Genomic DNA, 23,843 nt, shown 5'->3' with positions numbered 1-23,843 from the left:
TGATCATTTCTTACTACCTCTAGCATGCCAACATCGCGCCTACCTTAAAGACACAACCGATTTTGTCAATAAAATAAAAAATCTTCGAGTTCCCTCTAATGCTATTTTAATTTCTATCGACGTTTCTTCTATGTATACCAATATCGATAACACTACTGGTTTAACGGCAGTTCGTAAAGCTTTTAATAGAAACCCAGATCCAAACAGACCCGACGATGCAATTCTACAGCTTTTAGAGATTTGTCTTAGTCGAAACGATTTCACATTTAATGGTAAAACATATTTACAAACTTCAGGGACAGCAATGGGCAAACGATTCGCCCCTTCGTACGCAAACCTTTTCATGGCAGAGTGGGAACGTGAGGTGTTGCCCTCTGTCCATTTGACCCACTTTTTTACGGACGCTTTTTGGATGACATTTTTATGGTTTGGACTTATTCTATCGAACAGTTTTGGGAATTCTTTGAAATTCTCAACAACCACCATCCTTCTATCAAACTAACCGCAAACGTGAGTGACAAAAGCATAGACTTTCTCGATACCACAGTCTTTAAGGGAGATTCCATAGCAGAAACAAATAAACTGGATATTAAAGTGTATTTCAAAGAAACTGATACTCATCAACTCTTGCACAAGAGCTCCTTCCACCCAAAACATACCTTTTCTGGTATAATTAAGTCACAAGTTTTACGATTTCATCGAATTTGTACAAGATCTTCTGATTTCAACCAAGCCTGTACGATTGTTTTCTCAAAACTGAAAGAGCGTGGGTACTCTAAACGATTTTTACGAAACATAAAAAATTCCACCTTAGCACAGATAGCAGCTAAAAACAGACTTTATGCCGAAGTACCTCCAGGTTTAAGAAGTGCTCCATGTTTGTCCAGTAGATGCAAAACATGTCCCTTTATATCAGAAACTCATTATTTTGTAAGCAACTCTACGAATAAAAGGTACCCGATCCAGGAACATCTAACATGTGAACATTCGAATGTAATATATTTAATTTCATGCAAGAAATGCCCCAAACAATATGTAGGAGAAACTAAGAATAATTTACGAACTCGCTTTAATGCTCATAGGTCAGACATCAAATTAAAGAAAGACAAGCCTGTTTCCTCGACGACCATTCAATAGACGATCTCACCCTAATCCCAATTGAGCGTATAGAAATTGACTTGCCCGAAGATGAAACTACCAAATTCCGTCAATCTAGGGAGGCCCATTGGATTGAGACATTGAATACAGCAAGACCTATAGGACTAAATATTCATCATAATGTAGGCATAGCACCCTTTGTTGTCCCGTTTAATACAACCAGCAATCGAGCAAGCAAGATAGTTCATGCCCACTATAAGAGCCTTCAAGAGAAATTCCCCCATGTCTATAAGCAGAAAATGATAGTTGCATATTCAAAAAATAAGAACTTAAATGATAATATTGTTCATAGTAAACTAAAAACAATCAGTACATAACAGATACTATACTTCTCGCCCATCGGGCGAGTTATTTTTTCTAATTTCAGATCAGAATAAGAACAGAGGAAAACCCAATATCAAAACCCTTAATCCTAATTTCTAAATAAAGTGTCTGCTCCACCCTAGGCCTGTACATTTGGGAGAATCAAACCAAAGTGTTCCATTCTATCTAAAAAGTGGAGTGTTCCATTTCTATCCAATCATGATTTTGGTGAGGAAAAATCAAATTGAATTTAAACATCTCATTCACTAATATATATTTACTAAAAGCAAACTATCATTTCACCTAAACTATATTGACTGATGATAGGCCAAGCAATGTGCAATGCCCCAAATTGTGTTAACATCAAGTCTTAAACAACCTACCCATGTCTACAGAATTCTGTTCATTTTCCTCCCCATCATCATCTTCCGCTTCTACTTCAAACTCACCTGAAAAATATTTACAGCAAAACATAAATATATGATCATTAAATATAAATGATTTAACATCAGATAATAAATATTATGAAAACAGATGTAACTACATGTAAAATTCACAGTCTTAAAACTAAATCTAGCTTGTTATAGTTTGAGATGGGTTTGGTGTAAAAAATATATTTACCATCAGGATTAATATCGATTTCATCAAGTGATTTTCCTTTAAAATCTCCAAGTGCTCCCTTCTCCATTGCTAGTAGAACTTTGCTTACTTTAGCGACTTGAATTGTACTCTATGGTAACCTATAAAATTCTCGATGAACTCTTATGTCATGCCCAAGGAATCCAGCCAAGGCATCCATTTCATTTTCTTTCAGACTCAGTATTTGAGAAACTGTAGCAATATGTTTTCTCAGAGATGTAGAGGTTAGATGTTCAGGGTTTTTGGCACCACATTCTTTGGCAAATTTTCTAAGTATATCAGAACTTCTTAATGGTGTTGTGGATTGACCACATCTGGCAAATACATAAATATTCTTCTTATCAATGTCGCATTTACCTCTGGTCTGTATCAATAGGTCTATTCGTGATTTTTGGGCATTAGTGAAGAGTATTGGTACCCTTCTACCTCTTTTTCCTCTTATTTCTACCCGATTTAATGTTTCAACTAATTTTTTCTCAAATCTAGACAGTGAACTATATATATCTTCTTGAACTTCTCCACCAACCTTTAACCCCTGCAAATACTGGCTAATCTCGATCCTTTCAGCTTCACCAGCACGACGTCTATTAAACAATATTAATTGCGCTAGAACTATTCCCGCTAATTTTCTCCAAGATGACGTGTCTGGTTTATTCTTCAGAGTTTCAAAAGCGTCTTTACCTTCTTCATCCAAATATATATTTAACAGTTTAAGATCTGCCGATAGTGGTAATCGTTTTGGATTATTAAATTTCCTTTTATGAAGGGTGTTTAAAGCATTCACTTTCCATCATTTCTAAAAATTTCATGGTTTCAGTACGAGTTACGTCATCCATATCTTCAAGAGCTTTGACCTTTACTATGTTTGCACATTTCTTTAAAGTGTGGCCAATTTTTAAAGCAAGAGAAGGAGTATCATACGTATTTGTCGTTTCATTGTACCCTGCTGTTTATTTCACACCATCAATGACATATCTGAAATATGCGGGCCTGAAACAATCTTTTAAATTTGTAATATTGCTGACAGTTTTTCTTATGATCATCAAAAAACGAGCAATCTCTCTCATCTTCTGTCTGACATAATTATATTGGTGGGGGTTGTCTCGACACTTGCTATACAGTCTTCACCAAAACTCAAAATAGTTATGTCATTTCGTATAACCAATGAAGTTTTATCATTCTGCATGTTATATAATGTGTCTTTCCTAAATGATCCCTATACTTTTTGTGCTGGTAACAATGCAGCACCTTCTGTGTGGTGTCTTTTCTTCGTTTTACTATTGGTACTCTGTTTCTTAGAACAATGAGCAGCATGTCTCCACAGGTCTTTCTTTTTATAGAAACCATAACAGCTTGAGCATGGGAGGAAGTCAGTACTTTCAACAGTTTGACCTATACACGGTCTTTTGCAGGGAATGATGGATCCTGAGCCATTACCAATCACTGTTGTATTTTGTTTGTAGTTTCCAAGGTTTGTTATTTCTTTCCATTTTCTTTTCCTTCGTTTGGAATTCTTAGGCAAAGATAATGCAAACGCCACCTCAATCTCATCACTATGTTTCTGTTCTAGATGTCTTGGTAATTTGGCTACACATTTATCACAGTATACACATGCTTGAACTTTATCCCATTTTCTTTTCCCTAGTACATTTGAAGACATGCAAACAGTATTTGTAACTTGACCTACTTCTTCAGATGTAGTACAGGTAACCAACTGACTGTCATCTTCATGTTCAGATGGGTATTATTGATCACGAACTTGTCCTATATTCTGTAGCATTGGAAACAGAACTTCCTCTGCCTCTGAGTTTGAATCTCTAATGCATTCCAAGTTAGGTTTTTTCACCACTGGTACTCTGAATAATTCATCCTCATCAGTTTTTGATGGCGGCACCCATTAAGATCCAGATGAGTATAAATCATCTGAACCATTGCATTCTGTATCTCCAAAACAAGATGTTTTTTCTGGCATTGAAGAAGATGACAATTCTATTGTAGTTAGTTTACATCGAGTTTTTGTTAAAGGAAAATGATGTTTGCTGTTGGCGTGTTTGTAGATTTTCTTTGGTTTTTGCATTACATCTAGTGTAGTTATGAGAGGGTCTGTAGTTTCTTCTTGTGTTGTAGCTTGGATAGAGTCTGTGATTTCTACTTGTTTTGTAGTTTGGAGAGAGTCTGTGGTTTCTAGTTCAGTTGTAGTTTGGATAGAGTCTGTGGTTTCTACTTGTGTTGTAGCTTGGATAGAATCTGTGGTTTCTAGTCCAGTTGTAGCTTGGATAGAGTCTGTAGTTTCTACTTGTGTTGTAGCTTTGATACAGATTGTGGTTTCTAGTATAGTTGTAGATGGGATAGAGTCTGTAGTTTCTACTTGTGTTGTAGTTTGGAGAGAGTCTGTGGTTTCTAGTCCAGTTGTAGCTTGGAGAGAGTCTGTGGTTTCTACTTGTGTTGTAGTTTGTAGAGAGTGTTATTTCTAGTTCGGTTGTAGTTTGGAGAGAGTCGGTGGTTTCTAGTCCAGTTGTAGCTTGGATAGAGTCTGTGGTTTCTAGTTCAGTAGTAGCTTTGATAGAGTCTGTGGTTTCTAGTTCAGTAGTAGCTTTGATAAAGTCTGTGGTTTCTAGTCCAGTTGTAGCTTGGATAGAGTCTGTGGTTTCTAGTCCAGTTGTAGCTTGGATAGAGTCTGCGGTTTCTAGTTCAGTAGTAGCTTCGGTAGAGTCTGTGGTTTCTAACTCAGTACTTTTTCGTGTTTCAGTGGCTGATACATTTTTGATTGTCTTTAATTCAGCCTGTAGAAATGTTACAGTTTGAACCTGCTCTGCAGCTTGTTCAGTAGTTGGATGATGGTCTGTGGTTTCTTTCTGGTGAGTGTTTTGTAGCTGATCTGAGGTTTGTAACTTGCCTTCAATTGGTAATTTGCTGTGTGTTGCTGTAAAATCAAAGATACATTAAGTATTTACATGTTATTTTAATAGTCTTGTAACTCTTATTGTATTGTATTGTATAATGGATTAATAAACAACTGGATCTTTTGAGTTTTTCTTTAAAGTGCCATAATATATCTATATTTAGTTTGTCTTTCACTTTGTATCATCATGTGCTTGAGGACGATAGGCCTGCCTTTTTCTTTCACTTGGTAATTATAGTTATTTAATATAACATACCCAATGATGATAGAGATACAGCTGTTTTCGGATCATTATCAAAATACTGTAATAATAGTACTCTTCTTTTAAGTTTTTCTGTAAAGTAATAATTGAAAGATCTGCTTAATCTCTGTACCAAATGTGGAAACAAGCTTTAATAATTGAGCTTATGAGTAATATAAAAATACCGGTTCATTAGATATTTATAGACCTGGTATTAAGTATTTACATGTTATTTTAATAGTCTTGTAACTCATATTGTATTGTATTGTATAATGGATTAATAAACAACTGGATCTTTTGTGTTTTTCTTTAAAGTGCCCAAATATATCTATATTTAGTTTGTCTTTCACTTTGTATCATCATGTGCTTGAGGACGATGGGCCTGCCTTTTTCTTTCACTTGGTAATTTTAGTTATTTAATATAACATACCCAATGATAATAGAGATACAGCTGTTTTCAGATCATTATCAAAATACTGTAATAATAGTACTCCTCTTTTAAGTTTTTCTGTAAAGTAATAATTGAAAGATCTGCTTAATCTCTGTACCAAATGTGGAAACAAGCTTTAATAATTGAGCTTATGAGTAATATAAAAATACCGGTTCATTAGATATTTATAGACCTGGTTTTGAGATGGGATATTTTTCCTACTAATGAAGAAATTGGTGGCATTTGAGGGGTGACATTTTCACTCAATAATTTGTTTGAAGGAATATGACTGGTCGAGTAGTAAACTCTTGACAAATGAAAAGTATAGTGACGATATACTCGTGTTGAAGGATCATTGGTAAGATCGTATACCGTTGTCAACAGAACATGACCTTATGTTCATCTTCATTAGCGATATTGTTGCAGAAAAGAAAATGTGATGAATATATCAACATTATGAATATATTTATGTTATAAGTGCAGATCTTCAAGTTTCTTACTTGGATTGAGGGTGCCATTAAGGTGGTAGACCTAAGCAAAATAAACTTTTGAAAAATGTATAGTCTAAAGACTCGTCTTCCCCTTCCACAAAATCTGAATCTTCACCACGTAATCCAGGATTCGCCAACCTTTGTTCCTTCTGTGCGTTTTTGGACCAGCAAACCACCCCTCAGTCTCCATCCAAGTCGAGACGTGTATCCAGTCCGTTCCCAATGCTTCAATTCTAACAACTACCAAACCAGTACCAATCACACCGTCGACGACCATTATATCCGCTACCAAACCGTATTATCACCAAACCAAGGACAAATCATTATGGAAGCTACCCGCTCTAAAGAAATCTACCTTAATTATTGGATCATCTAACCTGAATCGAATTACCAAAACCAGTTCAGACACTGAAATACATTCTTACCCCGGTGCCCAAATCCATCACATACAGTCAATTCTGGAATCATACGACCATGATCCCAAACCTACTACCATTATTCTTCATGTAGGCCTCAACAACCGTGATCAGCTACCAAAGACCTCCTTTAACCAAGCCCAGAAATTAATCGCCACAGCCAACAAAACCTTCCCAAACTCCAAGATCCTCTTCACATGTATACCCATTTCAAATAAAATCTCGAAGAAAGCACAACAGAACCTCAGCACTCTCAACAACATGATGATGGGAGTCCAGTATCAACAGCGCAACAATATTACCACCCTACGAAGAAGAATTCGAACCAGTTGATAATCTTCATTGGTCTCCAGAAACAACAAACAGCATTTATTTGTTTTGGATACACCAGCTTCAAGCATCGAGTAAGTCTTTAACCTAATTACTGGGGATAAAAATACTGAGAGGCCACCGCTAGGCCAAACTGTAGTTAACTTGAGCTGTAAAATTCTCACACCCCTTCAGCATTCAATCTTAGACCGTGGAAATTTATTCCCACACCAAAGATAGCTAACTTGAATTATCTCCGACCATCCATTGAACGATTTCAACGAAATCTTAGTTGCACATATTTTTTTCGAAACCGCCCCCTAGAACAATGTTTATTCCTAAATCCACGTAGACACTCCCTCAGGCCGCCGTCCATCCTGAAATATTGAAAGCATTTGCGAGTATGAATAGCAAAACAGTGAACCTTTCCATAACACACGAAAAGCCTAATCTCACACGAGTGGAACGTGAAGCGTTAAACTTACTTAAGAAAGACGATAGCATTGTTATTAAAAAGAGTGACAAAGGTTCATGTTGTGTCATTCTGAATAGGGAGGATTACGTTTCAGAAGCAGAGAATCAACTGAATAATCCTAAACATTATGCCATTTTACCGAAACCAATTTTCAAAGAAACTGCTAACATGATTAACATTATTCTTGCCGATTTAGTCAAAACTAGTTATCTCAAACAGAAACAATATGACTATCTGTCTGCCAAACCTGATTGTCGCGAGAGACATTTGTACACTTTGCCTAAAATCCATAAGAATCCAACCAAGGAGTGGTTTATCTCGAATAAAATCCCTAAAGGCCGCCCGATTATATCTGACTGTGGTAGTGAGTCATATGCAGTGTCAGAATACATTGATCATTTCTTACTACCTCTAGCATGTCAACATCGCGCCTACCTTAAAGACACAACCGATTTTGTCAATAAAATAAAAAATCTTCGAGTTCCCTCTAATGCTATTTTAATTTCTATCGACGTTTCTTCTATGTATACCAATATCAATAACACTACTGGTTTAACGGCAGTTCGTAAAGCTTTTAATAGAAACCCAGATCCAAACAGACCTGACGATGCAATTCTACAGCTTTTAGAGATTTGTCTTGGTCGAAACGATTTCACATTTAATTGTAAAACATATTTACAAACTTCAGGGACAACAATGGGCAAACGATTCGCCCCTTCGTACGCAAACCTTTTCATGGCAGAGTGGGAACGTGAGGTGTTGCCCCTCTGTCCATTTGACCCACTTTTTTACGGACGCTTTTTGGATGACGTTTTTATGGTTGGGACTTATTCTATCGAACAGTTATGGGAATTCTTTGAAATTCTCAACAACCACCATCCTTCTATCAAACTAACCGCAAACGTGAGTGACAAAAGCATAGACTTTCTCGATACCACAGTCTTTAAGGGAGATTCCATAGCAGAAACAAATAAACTGGATATTAAAGTGTATTTCAAAGAAACTGATACTCATCCACTCTTGCACAAGAGCTCCTTTCACCCAAAACATACCTTTTCTGGTATAATTAAGTCACAAGTTTTACGATTTCATCGAATTTGTACAAGATCTTCTGATTTCAACCAAGCCTGTACGATTGTTTTCTCAAAACTGAAAAAGCGTGGGTTCTCTAAACGATTTTTACGAAACATAAAAAATTCCACCTTAGCACAGATAGCAGCTGAAACAGACTTTATGCCGAAGTACCTCCAGGTTTAAGAAGTGCTCCATGTTTGTCAGGTAGATGCAAAACATGTCCCTTTATATCAGAAACTCATTATTTTGTAAGCAACTCTACGAATAAAAGGTACCCGATCCAGGAACATCTAACATGCAAACATTCGAATGTAATATATTTAATTTCAAGCAAGAAATGCCCCAAGCAATATGTAGGAGAAACTAAGAATAATTTACGAAATCGCTTTAATGCTCATAGGTCAGACATCAAATTAAAGAAAGACAAGCCTGTTTCTAATCATTTTAACCTCGACGACCATTCAATAGACGATCTCGCCCTAATCCCAATTGAGCGTATAGAAATTGACTTGCCCGAAGATGAAACTACCAAATTCCGTCAATCTAGGGAAGCCCATTGGATTGAGACATTGAATACAGCAAGACCTATAGGACTAAATATTCATCATAATGTAAGCATAGCACCCTTTGTTGTCCCGTTTAATACAACCAGCAATCGAGCAAGCAAGATTGTTCATGCCCACTATAAGAGCCTTCCTGAGAAATTCCCCCATGTCTATAAGCAAAAAATGATAGTTGCATATTCAAAAAATAAAAACTTAAATGATAATATTGTTCATAGTAAACTAAAAACAATCAGTACATAACAGATACTATACTTCTCGCCCATTGGGCGAGTTATTTTTTCTAATTTCAGATCAGAATAAGAACAGAAGAAAACCCAATATCAAAACCCTTAATCCTAATTTCTAAATAAAGTGTCTGCTCCACCCTAGGCCTGTACATTTGGGAGAATCAAACCCTCCCTTCGCCGAAATCTAAATCTATAGCAAATGTAAAAGCAACATACAGTGCAATACTTATTTCTATGTTAATATATTCCAACACAGCACTACTATCCAGTTTTAGGAAATTGAAAAGAAGAAATACTACAGAAAAATATGTACTCAAATTCTTTAAGGGATTTCCAAAGCTATTGGATTTTTCTACAAAATGTTTATTTTTCTTGCAATTCCACTAAAACTAACATTTTTTGTCACTATTTGTCACTAAGGCCCTTAGATAGATATAGTTTACAGCTTTTGCTTTCTGACTGAAAAATGGAACTGTGTAAATCAATGCCATCAGTGTCCCTGATGCAAAAAGATCAGAAAAGCTAGGTTCTACTGCAGTGCAGCATAACTATTAATTTAAAAATTAAACGAGACTTACCTGTAAGGTGAAGTTTGATTATAATTCTGCTTTGTTGTTGACTGGGTCAGAGATTCACAATAATAAACACAAACATGTACTCTTAACATATCATTTATATCTTTAAGTATTTAAACACAAATATATTTAAATAAAAGCTAACAATTTGAGTCTATTATCTTGAGACTATAAATACCTTTATTGGATAGAGGTTTTTTATAATATTTTCTAAAAGTAGAATCCTTAGACCAACCCGCAGTTTTAAGTATAGATTTTATTGGAACACTTGCTCTATGAGCTGCACTAGTTGATGCTGACCTAGTACTATATGGAACAAACTTATTCACATCAATTCCTGCAGATGATAAGACAGTCTTAATCCATCGAGAAATAGTATCTTTGCTGACAGATGTATATGGTTTGACAAAACTCGAAAATAACTGATTTGAAGAACGAATATCTTTTGTTCTATTAATATACGCCTCAAGAACTGTAATAATACACAATCTCCTATCTGGAACAAAGCCTCTAATAGTTATTGGTTCTTGGTGAAATCCAGGACGAGTCTGCTTTAATTTTTCTATTACAAACTGAACTGAAGATTTGGTGACATGGATTTTCCTTATATTCAAACACTGTAAAGTCTGAATACGACTTCCTGACAATAATGCAAATAACATAACTAACTTAAAAGTTAACAGTTTCAACGATATTTTCTTCACGGGTGATAGCTTTTTTAAATATGAAAGCACAAAATTAATATCCCATGAGAGATTATTTCTCGGTAAAGCTGGTCTAATGTTGAATACACCTTTAAGAAATCGAATGACAATTGGATTCGAACCTACAGGCTTATTGTTTATAGTTAAAAAAGATGATAACGCACTACGAGCTGAGTTTATACCACTATATTGTAATCCAGAATTAAATAAAACGGTAAGGTATTCAATGACAGTCTCTGAACCACTTGTTGATATAAACTCGGTATTGTGACAAAGTTGATTTTCGCCAAGATGATTGTAGTATGGTTTTAGCTTGTTCAGAAAAACTGTACTCTGTGAAGAAGATCCCGTTATCTTTACTGCCAATAGACACATCTTTGGTAAGTCTGTTTTTGGATCTTTTGATGGGTGACTTAGGCTGGTCTCTACCCTAGGTAAGATAAGAGGAAAATCAATAAGCATACGAATCATTTTGCTGAACCAAGTTTGTGTGCTCCACCAACGGACAATCAGTATGCCAGTGGCAACATCCAACTCTCAGCACATGTCCTATTATTGCAAAAGGAGGAAATGCATAAAATTCAAACCCCCCCCAACTAACAGAAAAGGCATCGATCTTTTCTGCATAAGGATCTGGTTTGAAGGAAAAATATCGGGGTAAATGTGTATTTTCCTGAGTAGCAAATAGATCCACTACTGGTTTACCCCAATTAGAACAAATTCTATCAAAAACTCTGCAGTTTAATTTCCATTCTAAATTATCCTTACTTTGATCATATCTACTTAATTGATCAGCCTGTACATTGAAAATGCCAGGTAAGTGAGTGGCTGAAACTTCAATGTTTCTTTCAATGCAAAAGAGGAAAATCTCTCTGACGATATTATTTAAACTGGTAACTCTGCCACCTTGATCGTTTAAATAATCTACAGTTGTGGTATTGTCAGCTTGTAGCAATATGCTAGCATTCCTAATGTCCTTACAAAAAGAAAAAACTGCAAACTTTGCAGCTAGCAATTCTAATTCGTTAATATGCTTTTTAGTTTCTTCCAATTTCAAAGTACCTCTGGCCTGTTTATCATAGAAAACTGTCCCCATCCTTTTAAAGAAGCATCTGACTGAATAACAAAATCAGGATTCTTTAAAATAAGTGACTTTTCTTGGTTTTGGATATTGTTTATCCGCCATTTTAAGTCATAAATACAGTGTGGAGGTAGTTTCATTTTTGCATCAAAATTTCCAAATTGTAATTTCAAGGATAATGACTTGAAGTTGTCACACTTTTCCATGAAGTACACCAGGAAATGATGCTACAAGTAAACCAATAACTCTAGCAAATTCTCTGATTGTCACCCTCTCCTGTTTCAGTAAATGAGAGCATGCATCCTGTATTTTAGATGCTTTTTCTTTAACATTTTCTTGACAATCTTCCTTACTGTCCCCTATTAGTAGGCTATCATCAATAAATGATGAATTCAAAAATCCTTTTAATCTTAAAACTGAAAATAGCACTTTAGTTAATTTTGTAAACAATCTAGGCCCTGAAGACAGCCTATTAGGTAAGCAGGTAAACTGAAATAACCTATCCTTCCAAATGAATCTTAAATATTTTCGATCACTTTTTGCTATATTTTCTGAGAAATATGCTTCCTTATAATCAATAGATGCCATATAGCAATCTTTTGAGATAATATTCAAAGCACTCTGAAGAGTTTCCATTTTAAAATGTCTTCATTTAGATCTTTCAAATCTAATATGATTCTCAATCTACCATCTTTTTTATCACGAGTGAATATATTAGAGATATATTCTCCTTCCTCATGGTTACACTCTTCAATGATGCCTTTTTCTAAATATTTTGAAATCTCAAGAGTAATTGCAGCAATTTTTTCACCCCCAAATTTATAAGGTGGTTCCACTATTAGCTGCTCAGGTAGAGAGTCAAATTAGTTTAGGTAAATTAATTTTTAAAATATCAGTAAAGTTAGGCCAAGATTCAGACTTACTTATAATTTCACTCACCAAGTCCTCATCAGTATTATCTACTTCTTGGTTTGAGTATGATTCTTTTCCCTGATGGGTTTCCATGGTTTCTGTCTTGTTTGGCCAGATTTCTTGAAACTTTGGGACAAAAATCCCTTGCCTTTATTTGCATTGGATTGCTTAGAACTTCCTTTAAAACTATTGTAAGGATTTCTGTTTGGAGTATAGGTAGATTGTTGTGTAACACACTGGCTTCTTTTAAGTCCTTTATAGTCTTCATCAAATCTTCTCAAAACAAGAGTTTAGAACAATCCCACTCTCCAGTTGAAGAGGGATTACACAATAGCTTTGCAGGATGAGATAAATCAGACCTCATACTATCCTTTCTTTGCTGGACAAATTCTCTGTTTGCCTGAGCTAGTAGAGTTATTGCGTCCCATTCTAATAGCTTTTGAGATGTCCTCAGGAGAAATCTTTGCCTTCCTCTTTAGAAAACTCATCAATTCCGCAAGAGAATAAGAAGATTTAGTGATTTTCATATGAATTCTCTGGTTTCTGAGATCAGCAGTTTTCGTGGTACTTCTTATAGCACCCCAAATTTCTTTATTTACCAATGGCATGACCACATTCATATTTGCAGGTTTGGGGTACCTGTCAAAAATCACCTTGAGCTTTTCTTCTGGCAGTACTTTAACGAATAACTGATTTACGATGCCAATTATTTTGTCATTGACTTTTACTCCTTCCACGTTTTTAATCGTGTATTCCTGTTCTAAGGCAGATTCGAACATTTCCATGTCCTGATCAAGATCGGTGTCATTATTTGAGTTATCTCCCATGATAGGGTCGTGTGCTAATAGTTAATCAATTTGATCTAAAACATCATTGTCATTATTTACCGTACCGGTAATATGTCTAGGTATCTGAGTTGAAGGGATAATATCTTCTTCCTCCCAATCAGAATCAGAAATCACATGTTCAAGCTTACGTTTCCTTGTAAAGTTATCATAGTCATCTGATTTCTCGGCAGTTTGTTTACTTCCATAAGGTAGACCAATTTTTGACTGTCGTGAAAATTCCGAATCCTTTTGAAAATTTTCTGTTATGAAATTCTTTAATTCCTTCAAACTCTGTTTTTGAAATACACACATTTCAGAACGAATAGTTTCCAAAACAATTTTGGAACTTTCGTTGTTTGAATCGGTGATTCTTTGTGGAGATTCGTCCGACAAACCAACTGTGTTACTATTTTTAGAGTTGATAACCGATGGCTGTGGTGGAGTAGTAGCTGCGCGCGCATCTCATCAGACCTTTAACCCTTTGTCAATCAACAAAGCAGAACTTACATTTCATTTTCACTCCAAAATTTGACCTCCACTTTCACCTCCTACCAACCATTCTACAACCAACCCAGGCCACATGACACCCATATCGAATTTTACCCAAACAATCTATAAATCAAGATAAAATAGATTTTAATCCAGTTTAGAGTCGCCCTTGCTGTGACGTCAATCAATTACAGTTCTGGGAAAGTATTAGAGAGTAAAATGAGTTTTTCATGTCTTTCACAGCTCATATTTTCTCTTTGCAATTGTGTGCTTAAAAAATCTCAAACACATTATATCTGAGGACTATTTAAAAATTTGTAATTTTGGCTTTAGTGCTCATTTTGTACCCATTGTGAGAATTTCAAAGTGAGGACCCGTGTGCAAGACCTCACTTTGCAAAATGTCCTCGGAACGTTGGTGTTCTTCCTATATCGAATCCTCTTCATGCTACCAATACAAACGCATACATACCAAGTTTGGTGAAATTCGGATAAGAAATAAGAAAGTTGGTAATGCGCATGCGCACAACACAAATTCAGTATTTCCATCAAATTTAGAATTGGATTATACACATACATACTAAGTTTGGTGAAATTCGGATAAGAATTAAGAAAGTTTGCAATGCGCATGCGCACAAAAAAAATTCAATATTTCCATCAAATTTAGAATTTGATTATTCACATACATACCAAGTTTGATGAAAATCGGATAAGAAATAAGAAAGTTGGCAATGCGCATGCGCACTACGCAAATTCGATATATCCATCAATTTAGAATTTGATTATACACATACATACCAAGTTTGATGAAAATCGGATGATGAATAAGAAAGATGGCAATGCGCATGCGCACTACGCAAATTCGATAATTCCATCAAATTTAGAATTTGATTATTCACATACATACCAAGTTTGATAAAAAAAAAAAGTTTTATTGAAGAACAATTACTTAATGTAGTAGATAAATTCAATTACAACCTTAAGTTCATTAATATCTAATTTAGATGATAAGATTACAAAAAAAAAGTAGATCTTAAACAACTAATAGCCAATATTAATCCAGGTATAAGTGAAGATAAATTAACAACATTAGAAACTAAACTTATTGATAATAGTGAAATACAAAAACAAATAGTTGGTATTAAACAACAATTACTTAATGTAGTAGATAAAACTCAATTAGAAAATTTAAAATCATTAATATCTAAATTACATGATAAGATAACAAAACAAAAAATAGATCTTAAACAGCTAATAGATAATATTATTCCAGGCATGAATGAAGATGAATTAGCCGCATTAGAAACCAAACTCAATGATAATAGTGAAATAGTCGCCATTCAACAACAATTAGACAATCTAGTAGATAAAACTCAGAAAGTTTAAGTTCATTATCATCTAATTTAGATGATTAGGTTACAAAACAAAAAATAGACCTTAAACAACTAATAGATAATATTAAACCAGGTATAAGTGAAGATAAATGGCAGCAGGAATCAACTGCTCTAGAAACTAAATTTAAAACTGAATTACAAAAAGAAGTAACAAATATTAAACAACAGATAGAAAATATTGATAATAGTGAGCCGATAACTACTATTAATAATGAAGTTTTAAAACAGGAAAAATATAACCACATTAGAAAACAAACTCAAGGGAAATAAAAAAATCATATTAATTCAATCTTCCATTTAAAAATATTGGTAGAAAACATGTTTCTATTACTGATAATATTGATAAAACAAAAGAATATGAATATAAATTTACAGCAACCGTTAAAGGATATCCTGTTCAAGATTTTATGTACCCTCAAACTATTTTTAAGGAAGATTATGTATTATATTTTATTTTCCGAGGAAAACTTCAAATTGAAATTAATTTTCCTTTGCAGGTAAAAGTTGATTCAATATTCTTCGCACAAAAATCAGATTCATCTAATCAATTTAACGCTCGTAAAGTTCTTCAGTTTATCAATGGTAGAGAAAATGTAGAAACTAAAGAATTAACGATGAAAACACCAAGGTTTATTACTTATATAAAATTAAAACAAATGGAAAATATATAGATAGGTTTAGAATGTTAATCAAACCAGATAAAGAAGATGAAGTATTTAGATTGGGTGAATTTGATATGATATTGGAAACAGAAACTCCTCCAACCATAAATATTATTAGAAATCCAGAACCACAAAATAAAGGGGAAACAAGGAGTTATGAGTATTTACGAACATCAACAGACTTTGAATATGTAAAACTATATTTTGTTAATACTGATTTATTTACCCCAATTGATATTCATAAAAGTCAACAAGATAAAAAATTTATAATATTTTCATCAATAATTAAAAGTGAAAAAGGGACTGGCATATATTCTTTTTCATGTAGAAGAACAAACATCTATAGTATCTGTAGAAGTTACTATTCTTAAACCTATGATAATTTTTCCTAGCGGAGAGTTTGAGATTGAGATGAATTATCCAACTTTTAAGTTATCAGAAATTCACTTAATTTAATGTCTTAAAAATGGAACTCGAAAGTAGACAACAATATATGACAAACAAACAAAACGAGTTAAAAGTAAAACTAGAACAATATAATAAATGTAAGAAAAGATGGATTAGAGTTGATTCTGTTTTCAAAACACTGAGTGTAGTTCTAACAGTAGGAACAACAGTTGCAACGGCCGTAACTGGTGGATTAAGTGTTCCAGTACTTGTCCCAACTGTATTAGCCACAATTACTGCTATTCAAACTTCATCTTGTGGGTTGATTGCTATAGGTTATACATCAAAACAAAAATCTCATTATAAAAAGAAAACAGAAATTTTAAATTCATATCTTAAAAAATTATTTATTTTTTTCGAAAGATCAAGAGAAGATAAGAACATAACCATTGAAGAATTCAATGAAATTCTAGAAAAATATGAGATGGAAATATCAGCAATAAAAGTAAAAAAAATACTTAAAAATAGATCATTAAAAAAGCATATATAAAAAATATGAATGAATCAATTGAGATTAATGATGATGAAACATTCATAGAAAACGTGTTATTTTCAAATATTATCAAGGCTGTTTCCAATAAATTTTTAACATTTAAAGGACAAATTGAAATAGATGGAGAGATATTTCAAGATGGAAAGCACGAACAATTTATGAAACTTCTTGATTTTAATGCCTAAACCTTTCATACTATCTTTAGAAATATGTTAGAAAAAATCTGACCCTTCTGATTGGTACTTTACAGGAAGTATCTTTTTACTTAAAGACAATTTTAAAGAAATTAAAAGATCAAAAGTTGGAAGAGGAACTGAACTACTCAACAAAATAAATGAATATATAGGTGAAAATTGTTACATACCAACCGATGGTAACTGTTATATCAAATGTGTAAATTATGTTTTAAACAAAGATTTAACAAATGAATTTCAAAATTTCATCAATGGTTTCTCAAAAGCAAATAGAAAAGGAGTGATGACATCTGCTAGAATTAATGAATTCAATAAGAAATGTGATATTTCATTTCAGATTTATACTCATAACAATAGAAATTTGCGCCCCACAATTGTAAAAGAGGAATTAGATTTCTGTCTTATAAGAAGAAATAAAAAAGTTTGGGTATTAAAGAAGATAATTATGAACAAGTATGGAAAACGTGTAGAGACGATAACGCAGTAACACAGGTTTCACCTCTGAAACTGAACGTGTTTTCAAGTATAAGTGATGCATTGTTATTTGCTTGGGATTGTGAAACATATTCAGAAAGTGAAACGCGTATAGCAATTCCGTATGCATGTACGTTACTTAATTTAGAAAAACTAAGAAATATGTTAGACAGAATAAATAATCTCTTTCCAGATTTAAATCCTACAGATAATGTTCCAGAAGAATTTTATGATAAACTAATGAATATAGTAGAAATATTTGTACAGATTGTTTATATCAAATGTTGAAATATTTAGGTCAATATGATAGACAGTGATTAATATTAATTTCTCATAACGGCAGTAATTTTGATAACTGGATCGTGCTTAAAAATATAAAAAAAAAATTGACACAATGCCCTTTAAAAAACCCCAGAGGAATTCTATCTTCACCATTATCTAATCCATACACAGATGAAGATTTACAGAAAGAAATGGAAAAGACAGAAAGAAATAACAAGTAATGATAATTATTTACAACATATTAATTTCACATGTTCCTATCAACATGAAACATCTATTTTAGCGGCATGGGGTAATTCATCTAATCTACCAATGAATTTGAGAAAGATCACTGATATCAATGTTGCAAAATAAGATAAGATAACTGGGAATCTTTAAGACACGAATGGGAACCATATGCAAAAAGAGATACGTTATGTCTTGGAAATTGTTTGATAAAATATAACCAAGTCACGAAAGAAGTTGTAAACCAAAATATGTCCAATAACCTAACGGCTCCATCTTTATCTTTTAAGGGTTGGTATTATTTGTATCATTACGATAAAGAAATGGTTGAAGAAGAATGGTATGAAACTACTAGAATGGTTCCGAAACATACTGAAAAAGAAAATATAGAAAAAGTTTATTCACACACTAATCCTTTTATCAAGACATTATATCAGACGATCTATTAAAGGAGGAAGAGTTTCGGCAAATAGAAAAAATATTGAAACGAACAAAAAAGATGAAATTCGTAATGTATTAAAGGAAGTTATTTCACAAAGTGAAACACGAAGTGATACGGAAAGTATTTCACAAAGTGAAACACGAAGTGATACGGAAGTATTTCACAAAGTGAAACACGAAGTGATAATTCAAGAAGAGATAACATAATTGATTTATTCAAAGAATACAGCGCGAGCACAAAAGATAAAACAGAGGTTAATTCAAAACTTAAAAAAATAAAATGTACTAAAAATGGCATTTGATGCTAATGGTTTGTCAAATTTAGACAGTGAATATCCAAAAGCAGAAAGTGCTAGACCGTTTCTAAAACTCTTCAATGAACAGAAATTTAGACCTAGAACAGCTATTTTAACAGTGTAGTTTGACTATCCCAATATAGATAACATAATTGATTTATTCAAAGAATACAGCGCGAGCACAAAAGATAAAACAGAGGTTAATTCAAAACTTAAAAAAATAAAATGTACTAAAAATGGCATTTGATGCTAATGGTTTGTCAAATTTAGACAGTGAATATCCAAAAGCAGAAAGTGCTAGACCGTTTCTAAAACTCTTCAATGAACAGAAATGTAGACCTAGAACAGCTATTTTAACAGTGTAGTTTGACTATCCCAAAAACATGTTCTTCCAACCGATACCAGCTAAAGATAATATCACTTTCACGAATAAAGAGGGAAAAAGGGAAACTGGCAGTAAAATCACGTTTAGAAATGGTTTCTGTTCAGATGTTTTAACATCGGTCGATATTCAAGAAATAGTTAAAGCCGGTGGACGAATTATTAGAATATTAGATGGTATAGTATACGAAGAAAATTTAAACTCCACCATATATAGATTATATTTTAATTTTAAGAGATCTTAGAAATAAATATAAACGAGAAGGTAATATTGTGGGTAGTAATTGCGTGAAATTATTAGGCAATTCCTTGTATGGTAAATCTATTCAGAAGGATAGAAACACGAGAAATCATTTGTGGAACGAAGTAACTTTTCAGACTAACTATGAAAAAATTAATGATACTCAATATTTAGTAGAGACAGAAATTGAAGAAAAAGAGATTACTGCTGAAGATCACTCAACTAAATCTACAGGAGTAACACCTAGTCATTTGGGATCATTCGTTTTATCTCACAGTAAAAAAATAATGAATAATTTCATTCATGTAATAAATGGATTTTATCAACCTGAAATATACTATACCGATACTGATAGTTTATACATTTCATCTAGAAATTGGGATAAATTAAATCGAGCTGGGTTGGTATCTGAAAATGAATATTGTAAAGGCAAGAATGATTACGGTGATGGTGGAATCATATTTGGTTTATATTTAGCGCCAAAAGTCAAATATAATATCATTCTAACTTTTGATGGTGTTTTAAAAGAAAAGAAAACGTTTAAGGGTTATTCTAATAATAAGACAAGTATAGAAGATTATATTCAGTTGGCTAGTGGACATGATGTGTCGAATGAATTTAATAAAAGATGGGAAAGGAGTTTCACGAATGGAGTAGCTATTCCAAAGGATGATGATAAACAAAAGAAAGGTTTTAGAAGTTATTTGAATCTTGTAAAGAGAAAACCACCAAACAGTGAAGGAATTATGTTTCCTTATAGTGATAAAGATGAGTATAGTTTTGATGAAAACTATGAATTTGATGATTTCGATTACATATATATTTAAGAAGAGAATAAAGAGTGATTAATTACTCAATAATTTTTGTTTTAAATGAAGTTGAATAACAATTTCCTCGTTACCAAAATCAATAAACCTATTTTTACCATCTTTGATTTCCAGATTTATATTTTTAATCATGAACAAATTAAGTGGTAAATATGTTGTTTGAAATGGTTTCTCTATAATTCTATATCCAATCGGTACAGTGAATGTTGGAATACTGTAAATAATCTGACGTTTTTGTTTATTGAAAAATCCACCGTTTATTAAATTACAGTGAATATTAATGACGTCGATATCATTCTCGATATTAGCTTTATGCGGCGCTAAATTGGATTTGGTGTATATTTGCTTATCAAATCCTAATAAAGTATTCAAAGAATTTTCTACGTTGAAATCAACTTGACTCTTATTTCTCAATATCAATTTTATTTTGTTCAGATTCAAATTACCTTCGAATTCAACATTGTTTTTACCATTTGCACTTTCCCAATATTCAGATAGATATTCGTTTATGGCTACGTATTCATAGCTTCCTGGTAGTAAACTTATCGTTTTGAATGTAGCTCCGTTATCTGTTGATATTTTCATTTGGTTATTATTTTCGTTGCTATTTCTAATGGAATTGTAAACAGAGAAATATTTTAATCCCAATTCATATTCTTCATTGCGAAGCAAGGCTTCATTGTTGTCGGATAAAAACGTTATACCTTGTCCACTGTTTTCTCTAGCTATCTCATCTCCAATTCGTCTATTTCTTGTATGATTGAATTGTCGTCAGCATAATCACCTACTTCGTCATCTTCAGCATAATCATCATCTTGATTAATAGCTTTTATATATAGATCAGATCTTTTAATCTACTTGTTTCGGGTCCCGTCTTTCTTATCGTATGTAGAAATTCTGAGTATTCTACTAAATCCTTGTAATCGGCAATATCAACATCCCCCCCCCCCCCCCCCCCATTCATTAAATCTATTAATCCTTCTGTTAATGTAAATATCAAGAGTTTTGTATCGATTTTGAATATTGGTGAATTTCCACTAAATCTTATTCTAAATCCATTAAACAATAACCCTTCGTTATCAACAATTGGTGTAATGCTCTTCGGTAAATCTGGGTTTGGATTTGAAAAATAATGTTTTATATCATCTAATGTCCTAATTATAAAACCACCGTATTCAATCGGTTTTGGGGGATCTTTATGGGGTGAAGGTTCTATGGGAGGCGCGAGTCTCTTTTTAATGTCTTCTTGACTTTTTAATATTGGTTGAAATAGAGTTTGTAGATTTTCTGTTAATCCAAGTTGTTGTAGTCTGTTATTTTTAATTTGGGTCTTTATTTTATTCTTAGCTTTGATATATTGTTTATTTCTTTTTATAATATTATTCCAATCACCCATTTTTAAAGAAATGAAATTAACATATATCCGTCATAACTCTTTCACCTGCAGGTTTTTTAGTATTAACGAATATATATCAATGATCATCTGGGTTTCTCCATTGTGCTTTACAATCCTTTTGGAATGTATCTCTATCCATTCCGTGATTAATTGACTGAATAATTCGAGATAAATCTTTGTCGTTCATAAAAAACAATTTGCATTTTTTCTAATGAACATTGCATCCATACCGTAGAAAGATTGGGATTGGTATATGCAGTGACAGTTGTGATGTCTTCCCTTCGTGAAGAATTCTTGTTGAACAGCTTGATTTATTTGTGCTACACAGTCGTCAAACACTATTAAGTTCTTTCGCTCACTATTAATTTTAGACAAATATAAATCATTAACATTTTTCGTAAGAAAAACTTTTATATCCGTTGGATTCTTTTCTTTCATATATGTATCTAAGATATCTTTTATTTCTATCTCATCGTTGTCTTCATAATATTTAAATATGTCTTGAACGTCTTTCTTTGGTATATAGTCTAAAGCTTTTAGGAATTGATAATACGATTGCTCTGGTGTTGTTGTGTAGATATATAATGAATCGAAATCTAAAAGTTTTGGTGTTGTCAACATGTTAAAGGTCAAATAAGTTTTCCCAGAACCTGAGCTACCGCATATATACATGAGCATTGGGTTACTAGGAAATATTTCTGAATGATTAAATTTCTTTCCCATTTTTTATTCTATATTTTTGTTCCAAAAATCACTCCTTCTCCTTTATACTTTGAAAGAAAGATTCCCTCTGCAGATTGTTTGTTTTTAAAAACTATGGCATTACCCTTATGTTTGACCTTCATTTCTCCTGTGTCTAATCTATTAGATTACATAATCCCTCTTGAACAGTTTACTTGGTTTCTTCACTAAAACGATTTCTAAATTCTTTAACTGTCCCTAATATATCTGCTACTACCGAACCTTGTGCTATCTTTTCCATTTCCATATTATGTCTACGTTTTTCACTTTTTTCAGCATCAGCTGCTTTCTTGGCGTTGATAGCTTGTTTTAATCCTTTTACCATTGTAAGTTATTGTAGTTGGTGATTCCGTTTCGATAGCTTCTATTATTCTTTTTACTAAAGTTTCTGGTTTCATTTTTAAGAGGGTAATTTAAATGATTATTCTACACAAATCATCCGTATGTCGGATATTTTAATTAAATGTTTTGCTTCTTCTAATAATACACAATAACCTGTTACATTTCCTTGTGTTTTTTCAATATAAATATGTATTCACCCCTGTTTTGAAAAGATCTTCTTGATGAGCTGATAGATCAAAACAGAAGATTGGGTGATTAATTGCAAAATCTACATATTCAAACTGAGGTGAATTTCCAAATAATTCACACATATTTATATAGTTTCTATACAATTCATTATAATCCTTCGTGGTTGGATTAATTGTTAAAGGTTGGTTAGGATAATTATCGTTGTTTAATCTTACTTGAACTTTACGGATTATAATGTTAATAGTGTTAGTGATTGGCCATGTTGTGGATTCTCCAGTTAAAGTTATGCTACCTATTGTGTTACGACGAAGAAAAGCTATTTCAATATCTTTAGTTAATGAGTTGAATATTCTCGTTTCTACTTCAATTGATGGTGTTATTACGGGTATGTAAAGTTGAAGATTAGTTATTTCTAATTTTGCATCTGAAGCATTCTCTCCAAAGAATATCTTATCATCATTAATTTCTCTTTGTAGATGAATTTTATATGGTAGCCCTATGGAAACTTTTCTGTGTTCCAACAGAGCAAATAATGGATATACTTTCCAATTTACCTATTCTCAACAGCATTATTATACTGAAGTACTCGTTTTTCAAATCCGTGATTACCTGCTCGTCCTACTCTTTCTATAGTGTTTCGAGCAATAGCTCTCATTCTATCTTCTAAAGTTGAAGATTTGTTATTTCTAATTTTGCATCTGAAGCATTCTCTCCAAAGAATATCTTATCATCATTGATTTCTCTTTGTAGATGAATTTTATATGGTAACCCTGTGGAAACTTTTCTGTGTTCCAACAGAGCAAATAATGGATATACTTTCCAATTTACCTATTCTCAACAGCATTATTATACTGAAGTACTCGTTTTTCAAATCCGTGATTACCTGCTCGTCCTACTCTTTCTATAGTGTTTCGAGCAATAGCTCTCATTCTATCTTCATTTGCATCATTTGGAACATTTTTCATACCTGTTCTTTTAAAACTCTCTATCACCAACATCG

The 23,843-nt window shown here is 33.0% G+C and overlaps 5 protein-coding genes across 5 annotated transcripts; 3 read left to right on the top strand and 2 right to left on the bottom strand.

Annotated features, from left to right (window-relative positions):
- Nucleotides 1-2,191: 2,191 nt before the first annotated feature.
- Nucleotides 2,192-2,936, bottom strand: LOTGIDRAFT_163215 (hypothetical protein; the record flags this gene model as incomplete). Its single annotated transcript, XM_009059278.1, has 2 exons — nucleotides 2,192-2,817; nucleotides 2,885-2,936. 2 exons carry the CDS (start codon nucleotides 2,934-2,936, stop codon nucleotides 2,192-2,194), a joined length of 678 nt encoding a protein of 225 aa, XP_009057526.1.
- A 380-nt stretch (nucleotides 2,937-3,316) lies between these two features.
- Nucleotides 3,317-6,441, bottom strand: LOTGIDRAFT_163214 (hypothetical protein; the record flags this gene model as incomplete). Its single annotated transcript, XM_009059277.1, has 4 exons — nucleotides 3,317-3,741; nucleotides 5,259-5,336; nucleotides 5,674-5,751; nucleotides 6,303-6,441. 4 exons carry the CDS (start codon nucleotides 6,439-6,441, stop codon nucleotides 3,317-3,319), a joined length of 720 nt encoding a protein of 239 aa, XP_009057525.1.
- Nucleotides 6,442-14,219: 7,778 nt separating this feature from the next.
- On the top strand, nucleotides 14,220-15,204 carry LOTGIDRAFT_163213 (hypothetical protein; the record flags this gene model as incomplete). The annotated part of the gene is made up of 2 exons (XM_009059276.1): nucleotides 14,220-14,328; nucleotides 14,882-15,204. The coding sequence occupies 2 exons, from the start codon at nucleotides 14,220-14,222 to the stop codon at nucleotides 15,202-15,204; spliced, it is 432 nt and encodes a 143-aa protein (XP_009057524.1).
- A 1,136-nt stretch (nucleotides 15,205-16,340) lies between these two features.
- LOTGIDRAFT_163212 (hypothetical protein) lies at nucleotides 16,341-17,495 on the top strand (the record flags this gene model as incomplete). The annotated part of the gene is made up of 2 exons (XM_009059275.1): nucleotides 16,341-16,766; nucleotides 17,346-17,495. 2 exons carry the CDS (start codon nucleotides 16,341-16,343, stop codon nucleotides 17,493-17,495), a joined length of 576 nt encoding a protein of 191 aa, XP_009057523.1.
- A 1,226-nt stretch (nucleotides 17,496-18,721) lies between these two features.
- LOTGIDRAFT_163211 (hypothetical protein) lies at nucleotides 18,722-20,175 on the top strand (the record flags this gene model as incomplete). Its single annotated transcript, XM_009059274.1, has 2 exons — nucleotides 18,722-18,846; nucleotides 19,344-20,175. 2 exons carry the CDS (start codon nucleotides 18,722-18,724, stop codon nucleotides 20,173-20,175), a joined length of 957 nt encoding a protein of 318 aa, XP_009057522.1.
- Between the last annotated feature and the right edge of the window lie 3,668 nt (nucleotides 20,176-23,843).

This window comes from Lottia gigantea (assembly GCF_000327385.1).
Source record: "Lottia gigantea unplaced genomic scaffold LOTGIsca_38, whole genome shotgun sequence".
Taxonomy (NCBI): Eukaryota; Metazoa; Mollusca; class Gastropoda; family Lottiidae; genus Lottia; species Lottia gigantea.
The sequence above is the reverse complement of the archived record's forward strand: the minus strand, read 5'-3'. Positions and strand labels throughout refer to the sequence as shown.